Source organism: Bufo gargarizans, chromosome 8, assembly GCF_014858855.1.
Source record: "Bufo gargarizans isolate SCDJY-AF-19 chromosome 8, ASM1485885v1, whole genome shotgun sequence".
Taxonomy (NCBI): domain Eukaryota; kingdom Metazoa; phylum Chordata; class Amphibia; order Anura; family Bufonidae; genus Bufo; species Bufo gargarizans.
In genome coordinates, this window is record NC_058087.1 from 170,288,598 (window position 1) to 170,306,703 (window position 18,106).

At 46.6% G+C, this 18,106-nt stretch overlaps 1 protein-coding gene across 1 annotated transcript in view; it reads right to left on the bottom strand.

Moving 5' to 3' along the window:
- Positions 1-16,616, bottom strand: part of LOC122944547 (squalene synthase-like) — a 111,809-nt gene extending 95,193 nt beyond the window's left edge. The window contains exon 1 of the mRNA XM_044302947.1: positions 16,518-16,616. Within this exon, the coding sequence (XP_044158882.1) occupies positions 16,518-16,616 (99 nt within the window). The remainder of the gene's footprint in view (positions 1-16,517) is intronic.
- Positions 16,617-18,106: the final 1,490 nt, after the last annotated feature.

Below are 18,106 nucleotides of genomic sequence, written 5' to 3' on the forward strand. Positions count from 1 at the left end.
CCTGGTGTGGGCGCTGCTGGAATCCACTGGCAGACTGGATTACTATAATCTCATGCTGGTGATTATGAAGAACGGTTAGGAGCCAGCTAGTAATGTCAGCACTCACCCCCGATATGTGACTGTGCGGTCTGATAAATACACGCCGTCTGGGAAGCTGAGATATAGGCCTCTTTCACACGGGCGTTGCGGAAAAATGTGCGGGTGCGTTGCAGAAACACCCGCGATTTTTCCGCGCGAGTGCAAAACATTGTAATGCGTTTTGCACTCGCGTGAGAAAAAACGCGCATGTTTGGTACCCAAACCCGAACTTCTTCACAGAAGTTCGGGCTTGGGATTGATGTTCTGAAGATTGTATTATTTTCCCTTATAACATGGTTATAAGGGAAAATAATAGCATTCTGAATACAGAATGCTTAGTATAATAGCGCTGGAAGGGTTAAAAAAATAAAAAAGTTAACTCACCTTATCCCCATGATCGTGTAGATCCCGGTCTGTTCTTTAGCTGTCTGCTGAATGACCTTTGGTGATGTCAGATCACATGCTCCAATCACATGGTCCATCACCATGGTGATGGAGCATGTGATCTGACGTCATCAAAGGTCCTTTAGCCACAGCTAAAGAACAGACCGACCGGGAACTAGGCGATCATGGGGATAAGGTGAGTTAACTTTTTTTTATTTTTTTTAACCCTCCCAGCACTATTATACTAAGCATTCTGTAGTCAGAATGCTATTATTTTCCCTTATAACCATGTTATAAGGGAAAATAATACAGTGAATAGACTGTCACCTAGAACCCATGCGTGGAAATCGCACCGCATCCGCACTTGCTTGCGGATTCTTGCGATTTTCACGCAACCCCATTCATTTCTATGGGGCCTGCGTTACGTGAAAAACGCTGAATATAGAACATGCTGCGATTTTCACGCAACGCATAAGTGATGGTGAAAATCACCGCTCATGTGAACAGCCCCATAGAAATGAATGGGTCAGGATTCAGTGCGGGTGCAATGCGTTCAACTCACGCATCGCACCCGCGCGGAAATCTCGCCCGTGTGAAAGGGGCCATAGGGTGTTTGCAGGGTGATGACTGCGATCATGACACAACTGTGACACGACCGCCATAAAAAATACAAGCCTGTTGGATTTTTGGTCAGCGACTTTTCCTGCCCTATAACATGAGCTTTTGTTTTTCCTTTAGTGTCTAAGGATGCTAAATCTTAACTCGCACACAACTCTCGCCCAAGGTGCGATAGAACTGTTATGCAGTACAGTAATTTAGGCCAGCATGTCAAAAACTTAAAGGGTTTCTGTCATCAGAAAACTGCAATTAGACTTACCGGTAATTCTGTTTCCTTAAATCCACCATGACGGCCACAATGAGAGATAACCCTTGACCTCTGTTGGGGCAGGAATACACAGAGGGAGTTTAACCACTTCAACCCCGCTAGCTAAAACCCCCTTAATGACAGGCCACTTTTTACAATTCTGCACTGCACTACTTTCACCGTTTATCGCTCGGTCATGCAACTTACCACCCAAATGAATTTTACCTCCTTTTCTTCTCACTAATAGAGCTTTCATTTGGTGGTATTTCATTGCTGCTGACATTTTTACTTTTGTTATTAATCGAAATGTAACGATTTTTTTGCAAAAAAAAAAAAGACATTTTTCACTTTCAGCTGTAAAATTTTGCAAAAAAACGACATCCATATATAAATTTTTCGCTAAATTTATTGTTCTACATGTCTTTGATTAAAAAAAAAAAATGTTTGGGCAAAAATTTCCGCTTTTTGAAGCAGCTCTGACTTTCTGAGCACCTGTCATGTTTCCTGAGGTTCTACAATGCCCAGACAGTAGAAAAACCCCACAAATGACCCCATTTCGGAAAGTAGACACCCTAAGGTATTCGCTGATGGGCATAGTGAGTTCATAGAACTTTTTATTTTTTGTCACAAGTTAGCGGAAAATGATGATGATTTTTTATTTTTTTCTTACAAAGTCTCATATTCCACTAACTTGCGACAAAAAATAAAAAATTCTAGGAACTCGACGTGCCCCTCACGGAATACCTTGGGGTGTCTTCTTTCCAAAATGGGGTCACTTGTGGCGTAGTTATACTGCCCTGGCAATTTAGGGGCCCAAATGTGTGAGAAGTACTTTGCAATCAAAATGTGTAAAAAATGGCCTGCGAAATCCGAAAGGTGCACTTTGGAATGTGTGCCCCTTTGCCCACCTTGGCATCAAAAAAGTGTGACACATCTGGTATCGCCGTACTCAGGAGAAGTTGGGGAATGTGTTTTGGGGTGTCATTTTACATATACCCATGCTGGGTGAGAGAAATATCTTGGCAAAAGACAACTTTTCCCATTTTTTTTATACAAAGTTGGCATTTGACCAAGATATTTTTCTCACCCAGCATGGGTATATGTAAAATGACACCCCAAAACACATTCCCCAACTTCTCCTGAGTACGGCGATACCAGATGTGTGATACTTTTTTGCAGCCTAGATGCGCAAAGGTGCCCAAATTCCTTTTAGGAGGGCATTTTTAGACATTTGGATCCCAGACTTCTTCTCACGCTTTAGGGCCCCTAAAAAGCCAGGGCAGTATAAATACCCCACATGTGACCCCACTTTGGAAAGAAGACACCCCAAGGTATTCAATGAGGGGCCTGGCGAGTTCATACATTTTTTATTTTTTTGCATAAGTTAGCGGAAATTGATTTTTTTTTTGATTTTTTTTCTCACAAAGTCTCATCTTCCACTAACTTAGGACAAAAATTTCAATCTTTCATGGACTCAATATGCCCCTCACGGAACACCTTGGGGTGTCTTCTTTCCGAAATGGGGTCACATGTGGGGTATTTATACTGCCCTGGCATTTTAGGGGCCCTAAAGCGTGAGAAGAAGTCTGGAATATAAATGTCTAAAAATGTTACACATTTGGATTCCGTGAGGGGTATGGTGAGTTCATGTGAGATTTTATTTTTTGACACAAGTTAGTGGAATATGAGACTTAGTAAGAAAAAACAAAAACAAACAAAAAATTTCCGCTAACTTGGGCCCCAAAAAAATGTCGGAATGGAGCCTTACAGGGGGGTGATCAATGACAGGGGGGTGATCACCCATATAGACTCCCTGATCACCCCCCTGTCATTGATCACCCCCCTGGTAAGGCTCCATTCAGACGTCCGTATGATTTTTACGGATCCATGGATCGGATCCGCAAAACACATGCGGACATCTGAATGGAGTCTTCACGGGGGGTGATCAATGACAGGGGGGTGATCAGGGAGTGTATATGGGTGATCACACCCCTGTAAGGCTCCATTCAGACGTCCGAATGATTTTTACATATCCATGGATACATGGATTGGATCCGCAAAACACATGCGGACGTCTGAATGGAGCCTTACAGGGGGGTGATCAGGGAGTTTATAAGGGGTTAATAAGTGACGGGGGGGGGGGGGGGGTGTAGTGTAGTGTGGTGTTTGGTGCGGCTTTACTGAGCTGCCTGTGTCCTCTGGTGGTCGATCCTAACAAAAGGGACCACCAGAGGACCAGGTAGCAGGTATATTAGACGCTGTTATCAAAACAGCGTCTAATATACCTGTTAGGGGTTAAAAAAAAAAATAAAAAAAAAAAAAAAAAAAAATCACATCTCCAGCCTGCCACTCGCTTACCTTCTGTTCCTGTGAGCGCGCGCGCCTGATGACGCGTATATGCGTCACTGAGCGCAGGGCTGCCGCCTCCGGACCGCACATCTGCGTTAGGCGGTTAAAGGGCCTCTGTCACCCCATCGTTTTTTTTTGTTTACTTATAATCCCTATAGTGTGATTTCTGCATACATAAGCTAAATCATTTCGGTTCAGTAGAATGTTAAAAACGTAATTTTAAAATATGCAAATTACCTTGCTTCCAGCAAGTAGGGCGGCTACTTGCTGGTAGCAGCCGCATCCTCCGATCCTAAAGACGCCCCCTCCGCATGTTGATTGACAGGGCCAGGGAACGGGATCGTTCTCTGCTGGCCCTGTTTGAATTCAAAATCTCGCGCCTGCGCCGTACCTGTCTTCAATCGGCGCAGGCGCACTGAGAGGCGGCCGCTCCATCCTCAATGCGCCTGCGCCAGGTGTAGATGTGACGTCATCAGCGCAGGCGCAATGAGGATGAAGCGGCCGAGCGTGCGCCTGCGCCGACTGAATACCGTTATGGCACAGGCGCGAGATCTTGATAGCAGACAGGGCCAGCAGAGGACGATCCCGTTCCCTGGCCCTGTCAATCAACATGCGGAGGGGCGTCTTTAGGATCGGAGGATGCGGCTGCTACCAGCAAGTAGCCGCCCTACTTGCTGGTAGCAAGGTAATTTGCATATTTTAAAATTACGTTTTTAACAAATTCTACTGAACCGAAATGATTATTTAGCTTATGTTTGCATAAATCGCACTATAGGGATTATAAGTAAACAAAAAAAAAAAAAAAAAGTTTAGTGGGGTGACAGAAGCCCTTTAAATTGCCCCCACCCCTCCTCCCCCTCAGTGCTTTCACAAATTACCCCGTAGGTGAGCAATATTATGTGTGTCCCCTTTGAGTATTACTTCATACCAAAATAGAGACTTATATTGGAGAATATATATATATATATATATATATATATATATACAAAAATATCTATATTCATTTTTTTTATTGGGGGGGGAAGGGAATATATGGGCAGTCATGGTGGATTCAAGGAAACAGAATTACCGGTAAGTCTAATTACGGTTTTCCATTCCATCCACCATGATGGCCATAATGAGTACTAACAAATACTTTTAAATAGGGTGGGAAGCCACCTACAGAATCTTTTGGCCAAAAACTAAATCTGCAGAGGCGGTAAGGTTAAGGCGATAATGTTTTACAAAAAGGTGTTTAGACTTGACCAGGTAGCAGCTTTGCAAATCTGGTCTAGTGAAACACGAGCTCTTTCTGCCCAAGAAGAGGCTGTAGCCCTGGTAGAATGGGCTTTTATACCTGCTGGACAAGGTTACCTCTGAAGAGAGTAGCTACATTCTATAGTGCCACTGATCCACCTAGCTGTCGAAGCTTTGGAAAGTTTTTTCCCCATTATTTCGGCCACCAAGCTGGATTAGGAGATCTTTTCTAAAAAAAAAATGTGTTGCGTCTAGATACAGTATTATGGCGTTTCTAACATCCAAGAGTTGCATCCTCTCTTCTATCCAGTGGAGTTGCTAGGGCTGGTGTCACCCGGTGTGGTAGAAAATGGTGTCCCCACGGGGGCATCCGTTAGCTCAGCAGACACCCCCTAGCAGTCAGAGCCTGGTCTCGGGAGGGGCACTTCCAGATTATTTTCTGTCCGCCGCCACAAAACAATAGTGCTTATAGAACAGACTACACAGTGTAGCGGTATACTGTATATTGTGTGGCACAGTAGCGGTATACTGTATATTGTGGGGCACAGTCTATGCTGTATGTGTATAACAAACATATTCCACGTGAAAACTTAGTTACTTGGTTTGGCCCTTGGGGATCTCGGACGCCACTTCCACACTTGGCCGGGGGCTCGGCGGAGCTGATGTTGTGTTTTATCCTAATGAGAAAGATTTCATAATAAGAATTTGGAGAAGGGGCAGAGGGATAGCAGAGCAGGGAGAGGCTGGTGCTACTAGGGGGGAGTAATAAAGCCCACCATAATGCCCCCCCAGTAGTAATAATTCTCCTTATAATGTGACAGTGCAAAAAATACCCCCTTGTAATGCCCCAAGTGAGCTAATGTCCCCATAATGTCCCAGTATAAAATACCCCTATATAGTGCCCCCAGTAAATGCCTCCATAGTGGCTCCTCTCCCCCCCCCCTTCCTGCTAGTGCCCCCCACAATGTACCAGTATAAAATGCCCCAGTAGATGCCCTCAGTGTCCGGCCTCTGATAGGCTGCCTGCCTAGTGTCCCCCATAATGCCCCCCCAATAGTGTGCCAGTAAGTGTCCCCATAAATGCCCCCCCCCCCATCATGTGCCAGTATCAAGTGCCTCTCTCCTCCCCCCCATGTCCCAGTATCAAGTGACTCTCTCCTTCCCACCCCCCATGTGCCTCTCTCCCCCCCCCCCCCATGTTCCAGTATCATAGCGCAATCTCCCCCCCCCCCCCCAAAAAAGTTCCATTATCAAGTGCCTCTCTCCCCCCTATGTGCCAGTATCATAGTGCCAACCCCCCCCCCCATGTGCCAGTATCATAGTGCCATCTCCCCCCCACCCCCAAAAGTGCCAGTATCAAGTGCCTCTCCCCCTCCCCCATGTGCCAGTATCATAGTGCCAAACCCCCCCCCCCCCCATGTCCCAGTATCATAGTGCCATTTCCCCCCCCCCCAAAAAAAAGTGACAGTATCAAGTGCCAAACCCCCCCATGTGCCAGTATCATAGTGCCAACCCCCCCCATGTCCCAGTATCATAGTGCCAACCCCCCCCATGTGCCAGTATCAAGTGCCTCCCCATGTGCCAGTATCAAGTGCCTCCCCCCCATGTGCCAGTATCATAGTGCCAACCCCCCCATGTCCCAGTATCATAGTGCCATTCCCCCCCCAAAAAAAGTGACAGTATCAAGTGCCAAACCCCCCTATGTGCCAGTATCATAGTGCCAACCCCCCCATGTCCCAGTATCATAGTGCCAACCCCCCATGTGCCAGTATCAAGTGCCTCCCCCCCCCCATGTGCCAGTATCATAGTGCCAAAATCAAGTGCCAAACCCCCCCATGTGCCAGTATCAAGTGCCTCTCTCCCCCCCCCCCCATGTCCCAGTATCATAGTGCCAAACCCCCATGTGCCAGTATCAAGTGCCAACCCCCCCCCCCATGTGCCAGTATCGAGTGCCTCTCTTCCCCCCCCCCCCCCATGTCCCAGTATCATAGTGCCAAACCCCCCATGTGCCAGTATCAAGTGCCAACCCCCCCCCCATGTGCCAGTATCGAGTGCCTCTCTTCCCCCCCCCCCCCCATGTGCCAGTATCATAGTGCCATTTCCCCCCCCCAAAAGTGCCAGTATCAAGTGCCTCTCCCACCCCCCCCCCATGTGCCTCCCCCCCCCATGTGCCAGTATCAATGCCCCTCTCCTTCCCCCCCATGTGCCAGTATCATAGTGCCAAACCCCCCCTTCCCCTCCATGAGCCAGTATCAAGTGCCTCCTGTGCCAGTATCGAGTGCCTCTCTTCCCCCCCCATGTGCCAGTATCATAGTGCCATTTCCCCACCCCCAAAAGTGCCAGTATCAAGTGCCTCTCCCCCTCCCCCATGTGCCAGTATCATAGTGCCAACCCCCCCCCCCCCCCCCATGTCCCAGTATCATAGTGCCATTTCCCCCCCCCCCAAAAAAAGTGACAGTATCAAGTGCCAAACCCCCCTATGTGCCAGTATCATAGTGCCAACCCCCCCATGTGCCAGTATCAAGTGCCTCCCCCCCCCCATGTGCCAGTATCATAGTGCCAAAATCAAGTGCCAAACCCCCCCATGTGCCAGTATCAAGTGCCTCTCTCCTCCCCCCCCCCCATGTCCCAGTATCATAGTGCCAAACCCCCCATGTCCCAGTATCATAGTGCCAAACCCCCCATGTGCCAGTATCAAGTGCCAACCCCCCCCCCCCCATGTGCCAGTATCGAGTGCCTCTCTTCCCCCCCCCCATGTGCCAGTATCATAGTGCCATTTCCCCCCCCCAAAAGTGCCAGTATCAAGTGCCTCTCCCACCCCCCCCCCCCCCATGTGCCAGTATCATAGTGCCAAACCCCCCCTCCCCCTCCATGAGCCAGTATCAAGTGCCTCCTGCTCCGCCTATAGCAATAACAGTCGGGTATTAAAAAAAAAAAAATTATACTTTCCTCCATGTCAGCGATGCAGCCTCTTCCTGTGTCCCGCCATATATGGAGTCAGTGCTTGTGTATTCTAATTTAGCTTGTATTTCAGAAAAGTTTCTGCTGGGATTTGAACCCACGACCTTCTGTATCAGAGGCAAAGCACTTACCACACAGCCATAAGAGCTACATTGACACTGATTAAAAAAAAAATATGAGACTTCTACTGTTATAGCTGGCTAAGTGTCCAGCTATACACATGACAGCTGCCCTAACACACCCAGCACTGCTACATCTATACACATGACAGCTGCCCCTGCACACTCAGCTCTGCTATATATCTCTAAGTATTGCGATACAGTAGATAGAGATATAGCAGAGCTGAGTGTGCTGGTGCAGCTGTCATATGTATTAGATATAGTAGAGCTGAGTGTGCTGGGACAGCTGTCATATAGAGATATAGCAGTGCTGGGTGTGTTAGGGCAGCTGTCATGTGTATAGATGTACACTTAGCCAGCTATAACAGTAGAAGTCTCATTTTTTTTTTCAGTCAGTGGCATTGCAGCTTTTATGGCTGTGTGGGTAAGTGCTTTGCCTTTGATACAGAAGGTCGTGGGTTCGAATCCCATTCACATAGTCTCCTGAGGATGGCAATACAGATGACTATGCCTGGGATTTGTAAATGAGAACGCTGGTGTCACCCGATGCAGCCCGCACCCCCCCTTGCAATGCCACTGCTTCTATCTCCTCTCCCGGGTGGCTGGTGACAGATCTGTAATACTATCTCTTGTTCCTGATGAAAATTTGAAACCACCTTGGGGAGAAAACCTGGATCTAGTCTTAGCACAATTCGATCCTTGAAAATTCTAAGATATGGTTCTTTACAGGAGAGTGCTTGCATCTCACTTAGATGTCTTGCAGAAGTGATGGCTATCAGGAAAGCAGTTTTGAACGACAGATGTTTTATAGAGATTTCAGATAAGGGAGAGAAAGGGGGGCTAGTTAGCCCCTCTAATACTGTATTAAGGTCCCACTGAGAAATCCTAGATCTTAAGGTTGGCCTTAACCTAGAAGCTGCTCTAATAAATCTTCTTATCCATCTGTGCTCTGCGAGACTAGTATCATAAAAGGTGCTTAAGGCCGACATTTGGACTTTAAGGGTACTTGGCCTCAAGCCTATTTCTAGCCAATTTTGCAGAAAGTCTAGTATTTTATTAATCAGCGGAGAAGAAGTGTTCGGGTGCTCCTCCACTAGCCAACGGCAAAATCTTTTCCAGACTGAGATAAATGGCTAATGTAATTTTCTTCCTACTAGCTTTAAGGGTAAGAATTACTTTGTCTGAAAGGCCTTGTCTTCTTAGTGATTCACTCTCAGGATACAGACCGCCAAATTGTAGATCTGGGGGTTTGGGTGGTTTATCGGGCCCTGATAGAGCATGTTTTCCCTGTAGGGTATTTGCCATGGATCTTCTAATGCCCACTGTCTCAGGATTGAGAACCAGCTTCTCTTTGGCCAGTGGGGAGCTACCAAGATAATCGTTGTTTCTTTCTGTCATTTCTGAAGTAAACGAGGAATCAGCGGAAAGGGTGGAAACGCATAGACTAGGTCCCACTCCCATCTTATTGATAAAGCATCTATTGCCCATGGTCTGTCTCTTGGATTTATTGAACAGAAGCGTCGGATCTGGGCATTTTCCCTAGAGGCAAACAGGTCTATCTTTGATAGTCCCCACCTGGCAGTGATCTCGTAAAATATTTTGCGGTTTAATGTCCATTCTCCTGGATCTATCCATTTTCGACTGAGGAAGTCTGCCTCTAGGTTATCTGATCATTTTAGATGGACTGCTGTTAAGGAGAGAATATTTGTTTCCGCCCAGGAAAATAATTCTTTTTGCTACTCCCCCCAGTGAATTAGACCTTGTGCCGCCTTGGTGTTTTAGGTACGCCACTGTAGTGATGTTGTCCGAGAGGATCTTTAATAGGTCTGCTGCTTCTGTGAGTGCCATAAGGACTGGATTCAGTTCTCTGAAGTTGAGGATCTTACTTTTAGGCTGTTTGGCCAGTCACCCTGGAAAAAATGGTTGCCTCTTTGCACCCCAGCCTGAAGAGCTGGCATCTGTTATGACCTGAGCCTCTGGGATCTTGAGCCATTTAATGCCTTGGAGCAGCTTTTTCTCTTCCTTCCACGAGTTCAGATCTATTTTGACTGTTGATAGTACCTGTATCATCCTGTCTATGGACGTCTGCTTCCTGTCCCATTGTTTCAAGATCCATGACTTGATTGATTCTTGTATGGGCCTGACTCCATGGAACGGAGTTTATGCATGTGGTCAAGTTTCCTAAAAGGCTCATTGCCCCCCGAATGGAACACATGTGGGAGTTTTGAAAACTACTTACTTTGTCCTGGGGTATATAGGTTGTTTGGGATACAGAATCTAACTCTATGCCCAGGAACCTTATTTTTATAGATGGGTTAAAGGAAACCTGTCACCATGATTTTGCGCATAGAGCTGGGGACATGGGCTGCTAGATGGCCACTAGCACATCTGCAGTACCCAGGTCCCATAGCCCTCTGCGCTTTTATTGTGTTAAAAAAACATTTTGAGTGATATGCAAATTACCTGATATGAGTCCCGTAGCCGGAGATGAGTCAAGCGGAAAGGAGCCCAGCACCGCCCCGCGTCCTCCGAATCTCCTCCTTGCTGGCGTCAGAGCTGGAGCGCCGAAATCTCGCGATGCGCGAGCTAGCGCATGCGCAGTGTCAGCATCATGTTCATTCCCTGTGCTGGCATCAGCACAGGGAACGAACTACGCATCCGCATCGCAAGATTTCGGCGCTCCAGCTCTGTGACGTCAGCCAGCAAGGAGGAGATTCGGAGGACGCGGGGCGGTGCTGGGCTCCTTTCCGCTTGACTCATCTCCGGCTACGGGACTCATATCAGGTAATTTGCATATCACTCAAAATGTTTTTTTAACACAATAAAAGCGCAGAGAGCTATGGGACCTGGGTACTGCAGATGTGCTAGCGGCCATCTAGCAGCCCATGTCCCCAGCTCTATGCGCAAAATCATGGTGACAGGTTTCCTTTAAGTATTGATTTTTTTCCGATTTATCACCCATCCCAAATCTGAAAGGGTACTTGTAACTTCTTCTGTAGTCCTGAAGATTTCTTCTTTTGAATTGCCAATTATTAGGAAATCGTCTAGGTAGGGGATGATATTGGTTCCCTTCCTGCGCAGAAAAGCAATCATTTCCACCACCAGTTTGGTAAATGTTCTGGGAGCTGATGAGATACCAGTGGGAGGGACAAGTACTGAAAGTGATGGAGGAGTCCTCCAGGATCTCTCATTGCAAATCTTAGATATTTTTGGGAGGACTAAAGAATCGGCATGTGATATTAGGCGTCTTTTAGATCTACTGACGTCATAAAGGCACCCTTTGGAATTATAGATGCGATTGACTCCATCTTTAATCTTTTGTATATTATGGATCTGTTTAAGCGCTTTAGGCTTATTATTGTGCGGAACGTTTTGACTAGAAAGAGACCCGAGTAGAATCCCTTTTCTGAGTCTGGCACCTCTATGACTACTACTGATCTGAGTAGGTAAAATTTTTTCCCTTACGCTTCTGTTTTGGGTGGTAATTTTTCTGGAGGTGTTGGAGAATTCTATTCTGTATCCCTGAGCTATGATATTTAGTGCCCATGGGTTTGACATAACCCGATTCCACTGGGTTAGAAAACTCTTCAACCTGCCTCCCACTTAGGCGTCATTGTTTATTGTTCTGTTTGTTTTGGGGATTAAGAAAGAATCCTCTACCCCTTGCACCTTTTGGGTAGCTCCAGCGACCCGTTTTACCTTTACCCCTGTACGACCTGGATTGAAAAGAAAATTGACGAAAGGACCTTTTCTTTATTTCTTTTTCCTCCGGAAACCCTTTTTTATCAGCTGCTTTTTCCAGTATTTTATCCAATACAGGCCCCAAAACAAATTCCCCTGAGAAGGGAATAGAGCATAGTTTAAACTTGGATGTTTTATCCCCTGACCATGCCTTCATCCATAAAGCTCTTCTAGCAGCATTGGAAAGGGCTGCACCTCTTGCGGCAAAGCGTACCAATTCAGCTGAGGCATCTGATAAAAATGCCGTTGCCGATTTTAACAATGGTAAGGAATTTATAATTTCTTCTCTGGGGGTTTTGTTCTTTAGATGATCTTCTAATTCTGATAACCAGAAGTACATGGTCCTTGCCACGGATGTAGGAGCAATGTTGTTTTTTTACTCCAAACATAGATGCCCCCCCAAGCCTTCCTTAGTAACGAATCTGCTTTGCGCTCCATGGGATCACTAAGTTGTGATACATCTTCAAAAGGTAAGGCCGTCTTTTTGACTACCTTTGCCACATGAATATCAATCTTAGGAATTTCATCAAAGATCTTACATTCAGCTTGATCGAAACGTTATCTGTTCCTGAATTCTTTAGACACCCCTAGTCTTTTCTCAGGATCAAACCACTCATCCAATATAATTTCTCTGATATTTTCATTGATGGGAAATACTTTTGTTCTTTTTGTACATAAACCCCCAAACATCTCGTCTTGTACCGTACAAGGTTTGGGGATATCCTCTATGCCCATGGTAGACCTAACTGCTTTCAGTAAATCTTCCATTTCCTCAGAGGAAAAAAAGTATTTATCATCCTCTATAATTTCACCCTCTGTGAAAAGTTCTTCCTCAAGTACCCGTCGAGAGGCAGAGGTATCCTTATCAATATCCTCGGCCTCAGAGGAGGATTGAATGGATAATCTAGGTTTTTTGGCAGGCGGGATAGGCGTAGGGACAATTTTATCTCATCCTGGATAAACAATTTCATCTCAAACAGGATAGATGGTTGCTCCTCTTTTAAGACGTCAGAAATGCACAATTTCTTTTTATAGTTATCAGGAAGTCTCCTGGCGCACTTTAGGGATTTAGACATTTAGTATCTCTTGTTCCCTAATGAGTAAGGAGAGCAACCAAATATCAGCATATTTATAACATAACATATGTAGAACTAAGAATAACTATACTCCCCATAGGGGAACTTACAGTAGGAGCAGTCGGAGAGGGGTCAGAACCCTCCTGACAGGATGCTGGAGTCTCAGGAGTGGACATAGTGGCGGTGATGCACAGCTCCATGCTGCATGAGTGGCACTTTTTAAACACTTCCTGGTTTGTGACGTCATCCTGGCGCATCATCAGCTCTGCGCCCAGGCTCCGGCCCTCCCCGCCGTAAGATCAGAGTGACGCCACATGGATCTGGCATCAGCGCTCTGCTTCCGAGACCGAGAAACAGAAAGGAGCACAGGTCCCAGCATAAGCCGGGGCGAGTGTCCACGTTGCCCACTGCTGCCCTGCCCGCGGGAAGGCAGCAGGAGATGAAGGTAAAAACTTGCTAAACTTCACCTCCCCACCGGGAGGACTCTCTCTGCGACCTAACCCCGTAGGGGCAGAAAAAACACTGAGGGGGAGGAGGGGTGGGTGCCATTTAAACGGTGTATTCCTGCCCCTATAGAGGTCAAGGGTTATCTCTCATTGTGGCCGTCATGGTGGATGGAATGGAAATAACACTATGTAGCTGACTGTCAGCAGTACATAACAGTATGATTCATAACTCCCTGCCTGCTGCCGTTCTCTTAAAATAAAGACTTTTAAAATATGCCTCTAGGTGCTATAAGGGCGTTGCTTCAGCACCTAGAGGCTCGGTCTACGCACCCTTTAGCACGCCCAGGTCCCGTTGATTGACTGTTAAGTTTTCCTCATCGTCACGTAAATCCCGCGCCGTCCCGTTTAATGAGTGAAGGATGCGTTCTTGGTGCCGACTTCCTTCCTTTGGCGCAGTGAGGAAGCAGGCACCAGGAGCGCGTCCTTTATTTACTGCGCCGAATACTAAACGGGGCGGCGCAGGCGTGGGATTTACGTGACAATGAGGAGAACTCGACAGTCAATCAACGGGACATTGGCGTGCCAAAGGGTGAGTAGACCGAGCCGCTAAGTGCTGAAGCAACACCCTCATAGCACCTAGAGGCTCATTAGCCTATTTTAAAAGTACAGCGGCAGGGAGTAATAAATCACTGTTATGTAGTGCTGACATTAGCACATTGCTAATGTCAGTCAGCTACATAACGTTATTTCTGATGACAGAAACCCTTTAACATGTTTTCACCAGAAATTGCCGCAGCTTTGTGCTTGCGGAATTTAGACAGTTTTTTTCTAGATGAAACATTAAGGGGTTATTCGAGACTATATAAAGCTCCCCCATAGGCCGGGCGGCTCCTCACATTTAATATACTTACCCTGCTCCCTGCACCGCCGCTTCTCCCCGTGCGTGGATAAAAACGTCCGGTGGAGTGGGGGGCGATGATGCAGCCAATGGCAGGCAGGGATGGAGACGAGCCTCCCTAGTGTTACCCGTGATGCTAGGGAGGCTCGTTCCCCCCCTCCCCTTCTCATCCGCACACAGGGAGAAGCAGCAACGATGGTGCAAGGACCAAGAGCGGCACAGGGAGCGAGTAATTTATTTAAGTATATTTAGTGTGAGGGTCCCGGCATATAGGGGAGATTTTTATTGTCACAGATAACCACTTTAAGTAAATCTGTTTTACCTCGATAATAAAAAATAAAAAAGTTTAAATCACAATTCAGGAAACAGTAATTTGCAAAAAATAGAATATTTAGCAATGCCCTTGGGGCATATTCACACGGAATTTGCCGTCACCATTTTGCAAGGTGTCGCCCTTCCTTTGTTTGCAACACTTTCATTTGAGCAGCTGGCAGTTTGAAGGGAACCTGTCAACTTTATGCTGACCTCGCTGAGGTCAGCATAAAATAGTGATAGAAATGCTGATTTCAGCGGTGTGTCACTCATGAGCTAAAAGTCAGTGGTTGCCGAGAACCAGCATCATAATCATTGCAGCCCAGGCCTTGAGAAGAGTCAAATCTACCTGAGAAGAGTCCTGGTTATTCATAATCTCCTGCTCTCCCCGTCCACCTGCTGGTGATTGGCAGTTCTCTCTTAGGCCCCTTTCACACGGGCGAGTTTTGCCACGCGGGTGCAACGCGCGAGTTGAACGCATTGCACCCGCACTGAATCCAGACCTATTCATTTCTATGGGACTGTGCACATGAGCGGTGATTTTTACGCATCACTTATGCGTTGCGTGAAAATCGCAGCATGCTCTATTTTGTGCGTTTTTCACGCAACGCAGGTCCCATAGAAGTGAATGGGGCTGCGTGAAAATCGCAAGCAAGTGCGGCTGCAGTGCGATTTTCACGCATGGTTGCAAGGAGACGATCGGGATGGGGACCCGATGTTTATCATTTTCCCTTATAACATGGAAATAAGGGAAAATAATAGCATTGTGAATACAGAATGCATAGTACAATAGCACTGGAGAGGTTAAAAAATAAATAATTTTTTTTAACTCACCTTAATCCACTTGCTCGCGCAGCCGGCATCTCTTATGTGTCTTCTGTGCTGTGTGCAGGAAAAGGACCTGTGGTGACGTCACTCCGGTCATCACATGATCTTTAACCATGGTGATGGATAATGTGACAGACCATGTGATGACCGGAGTGACATCACCACAGGTCCTTTTCCTGTACACAGCACAGAAGAGAAGCCATCTACATAACACAGATCCCAAGCCCGAACTTCTGTGAAGAAGTTCGGGTACCAAACATGCAAAGCGCATTACAATGTTTTGCACTTGCGCGGAAAAATCGCGCATGTTCCCGCAATGCCCGCGTGAAAGAGGTCTTAGAAAGAAAGGGAGAAAACTAGGTAGAAGACTGTCAGTCATCAGCAGGGGGGCAGTGATTTATGAATGCCCTCCCCCTATAGCAGTGTCATCCACAGGCAACTAGGACATGTTGAAATCTGAGTGATTGTGGTTTAAAAAAAAAAAAAAAAAAAAAAAAAAAAAAAAAAAACACACACACACAGACAGCAGGACTTTTCTTCCCTGTTGCGGTTTTAGGTATTGGGTAAAGTATCACAGCATTTCTAAGCATACTTGAGTACTTTTGTCCTGGCCCCCAGTGTGCCTTCCCCCCCAAAAAATGTTTTAAACCTAGAGACGCCACTGCACTAGAACCTACTGGTCAAACACCCTGTCACAAAGAAAGTTGCCTTAAGTATCCCTGGGAGAACGACCATAGACCTGAGAAGATTTGGGTCCACAATCTTCAGCCCTTTAAGGGCCAGGGTAGGTGCACACACCCCAACGGTCCTGCCAGCAAGAAGCAGGTCACTGCCGGCAACGAGGGAAAGGGGGGACGGCGGGTCCAAGCCAGGGGAGCAGAACATCACCCATGCTTGCCGCAGCAGCAGGCACAGGTCACTACCTACCTGCCCACTTTGATGCCAGAACCTGTCGGGGGCCAGCCTGACCTCCACTGAATATAATGGGGCACCTCCCTGTATGCTGGAAGTGTGAGACCTGTGACCCATTAACTCCCACATGTTCTGCCCACTTTGATGCCCATTTGTGTGGCAGTCACTTCTGTTTCCATGCTGCTTTCCTCTGATGTCACCTCAGCGCCACCTATTTCACTATCCGGTAAAGTTCTCCTCCTGATTCATTATAAAGAAAGGAAAACTACAAATGATGCGAATAAGAAGCCTCCTCCAGGTCTGTGCTCTTACCCGGTCCTGCTTGGACAGCACGAGCCGACAGCCGCCCAGCCGGAACCTGACCAGGTGGTAGATCTCCTCCGGATGTCCTAGAGACCTCAGGAAGTCCATGTCCGCGGCGTACGATGAGAGATGCTCTGCCTCAGCAGCCTCACACGTCCTTTTATATACCCGCCACTGCCGCCAGTGATTCATCCCTCTAGCTCCGCCTACACCTGTCACTCCCGACCAATGGCGGTGCGGCTCCGTAGTTGACTGACGACTCCTATTGGAGCGAGTGACAACCAATTATGAAAGACCTGTTGCCGGGGAGACGGCTCGCGGTAGAAGGTGATTGGCTGTTTGGAAATGCCATGTAAAACTGTGGAAATGTCCTAGTCCGGTCCAGGAACATGACGGGGAGTCAGATGTTGTGTCCCTGTGGGCAGAGGCATGCTGGGAATTGTGGTGCCTCGGGCACTGTATGAGGCTGGTGTAGGACTACAAGACCCAGCATTCCTTGCAGTATTACCATTGATGATAGCGCACATATATCCAGAGTGTGAGGACACAGGTACAAAGCAGACATTAATGCTTCCAAGTTATAGAAATGGCGCCCAGTACATAATGGGGGTCCTCACAGTCAGCCTGTAACTGCCCCCTGGCCATGTACACCTGCCCAGCCCCCTCTGTGCCCCCCACATAGAGTACAGTTGCATACAATGTAGTAGGTAGCAGAAAAAAAATTCAAATGGGGTCGATATGGAAAGAAACACAAGTCTATTTCCTATGCAAGATGCCCATCATCCCTGACAGAAAATTGACAGGCGTTAAATTATATTCCCCCATATTCCTCACAGAAAGTTTAGCAAAATATATAAAACACCACTATGCAGCAAAATTGACCTGTTACCTTTATTCCCCAGGTCAGTACGATTACAACGATACCACACTTTTTCTTGCGTTTTAATACTAGGAAGAAAAATAAAAACCTTGGAAAAAAAAAAGTTTTTTCATCACCATATTCTGACCCCTATAACTTTTTTGTGGTTATGTGTACAAAGCTGCACTTTTCAGAGATACCATCTTGAAGTGTGTGTGACTTTTTGATCAATTTTTATGAAATGTTTTGGGGAGTTAACAAAAAATGGCGAATCATCCGTTTTTATGCCATTCGCCGTGTTGGATAAATATTGCTATATTTTAATAGTACAGGCGTTTTTGCAGACAGCAATACCCATGATGTGTATTTTTTTTAATCGGTCAAGTATTTTTGGTATGATTTTGGAGAAGGAGGGATTGAAATGTTATATTTTTTTTTTTATATTTTGCTAAACTTTCTGTGAGGAATATGGGGGAATATAATTTGATGCCTGCCAATTTTCTGTCAGGGATCATGGGCATCGTGCATAGGAAATAGGCTCCACAGGGATAACATTTTACACATCCAGAAGCAAGCTTCTCTGACAGGACGAACCCCTTGCTTGGGGGCCTGAGCTGGTCAACGGCATTAAATAATCCCCCAAGACAGTCTGACACCGTGAGTTCATAAGTAGTGTTGAGCGAACTTGTGATTTAAGTTCAGCGTCTAAAGTTCGGGTTATCGAAGAATCGCGTTATGG